This window comes from Amphimedon queenslandica, unplaced genomic scaffold (genome assembly GCF_000090795.2).
Source record: "Amphimedon queenslandica unplaced genomic scaffold, v1.1 AMPQUscaffold_10593, whole genome shotgun sequence".
NCBI classification, from domain to species: Eukaryota; Metazoa; Porifera; class Demospongiae; order Haplosclerida; family Niphatidae; genus Amphimedon; species Amphimedon queenslandica.
Genome location: NW_003549150.1, coordinates 6,016 through 7,289, shown reverse-complemented (window position 1 = coordinate 7,289; position 1,274 = coordinate 6,016). Strand labels below are relative to the sequence as shown.

General features: G+C 34.0%; 1 protein-coding gene across 1 annotated transcript in view; it reads right to left on the bottom strand.

Annotated features, from left to right (window-relative positions):
- Positions 1–3: 3 nt before the first annotated feature.
- The window catches only part of LOC105315375 (cell wall integrity and stress response component 3-like), a gene marked incomplete at its 3' end in the record, with an annotated part of 5,771 nt that continues 4,500 nt past the window's right edge, over positions 4–1,274 (bottom strand). The window contains exons 2-5 of the mRNA XM_020005991.1: positions 627–1,270; positions 347–574; positions 187–300; positions 4–141 (exon numbers count right to left, since the gene is read on the bottom strand). Of these exons, the coding sequence (XP_019861550.1) occupies positions 4–141; positions 187–300; positions 347–574; positions 627–1,270 (1,124 nt within the window). The remainder of the gene's footprint in view (positions 142–186; positions 301–346; positions 575–626; positions 1,271–1,274) is intronic.

The window sequence follows — 1,274 nt, the reverse complement described above, 5'->3', positions numbered from 1 at the left end:
CAGTCTCATACTGTGGGAATCTAGTACCTTCCACTACACCATAAGCAGCACATTCTTCCATTGATAGTTCTGATTGTGGAACTGGTAGATGTACATTCTCATACTGTGGATTAACTAATGATAGTTCTTGCTCTTGTGAACCTATTAGTAAACCTTGTTTATAAATGAATAAATAAATTAGAGTACTTTGATTATTATTTTTATTCCTCTTCAGTAATGTAACATCATTAATCACTTCCATTCTTCCTCTTCTCTTTTTAAATCGAACTGTTGCTGCTACCACTACAATTACTATAACAACTACAATGTACATATTAATGACAACATTTGATTATAATGTACATACCAATTATTATAATTAGTAGTGCAATTGATGCTCCAGAAGCCAGTCCAATAATTGATGAAGAAGAAGATATGGATGAAGGAGCTGTCAATGAAGGAGTTGGGGATGAAGATAAAGTTATGAATGAAGAAGTCTGTAAAGTAAAGGATAAAGAAGATTTTGATGAAGATGAAGGAGTTAGGAATGGTAAAGTAATGGAGGAAGGTAGTGGAGATGAAGCAGTTGAAGTACCTATGTACACAATAAAGTACATTATAACTACACAAATGAACATACACTGTACCTGTCACTAATGTACTAGTTAATCTAACGGTACGAATAGAAGTAGAGCTACTGATGGTAGCAGTATTTGTAGTACTGCTTATGATGGTACTGCTTGTAGTTGTAGTAGATGATTGTACTGTAGAAGTAGTCAATGAAGTTCTTGGTACTAATGAAGTAGTTGAAACTGACGACGTAATTGATGGAGTAATCAGAGTTGTTGACGTAGTTAGTACTGATGAAGTACTTGAAGTAGATGATGAAGTAGTTGATAAAGTAGTATATGATGAAGAAGCAGTTGTAGCTGTTACAGTTCTTGGATTTAATGAAGTAGCTGATACTGAAAAAGTAGATGGTACAGACATCATTGATGGAGTAGTCAATACTGTTGATGTGAGTGATAGTGATGATGAATGAACTGATGACATTAGAACTGAAGATGTAGAGTCATTAGTAATATTAATACCAGTTATTACAGCAGGACAATTAGATATACAGTTCTCGAAAAAGGTTGCGAATTCACATGCATACAGTGTTAAGTTATTACCAACTGGTATGCCATCAAAACACTTAATGAAGTTCAATGAATCATTAAGAGGTTTGAGGTCAGCCCATTCATACTGGCCTTGACTATCAATAATGTGAATGTAATCAATATAAAGTGTACTGC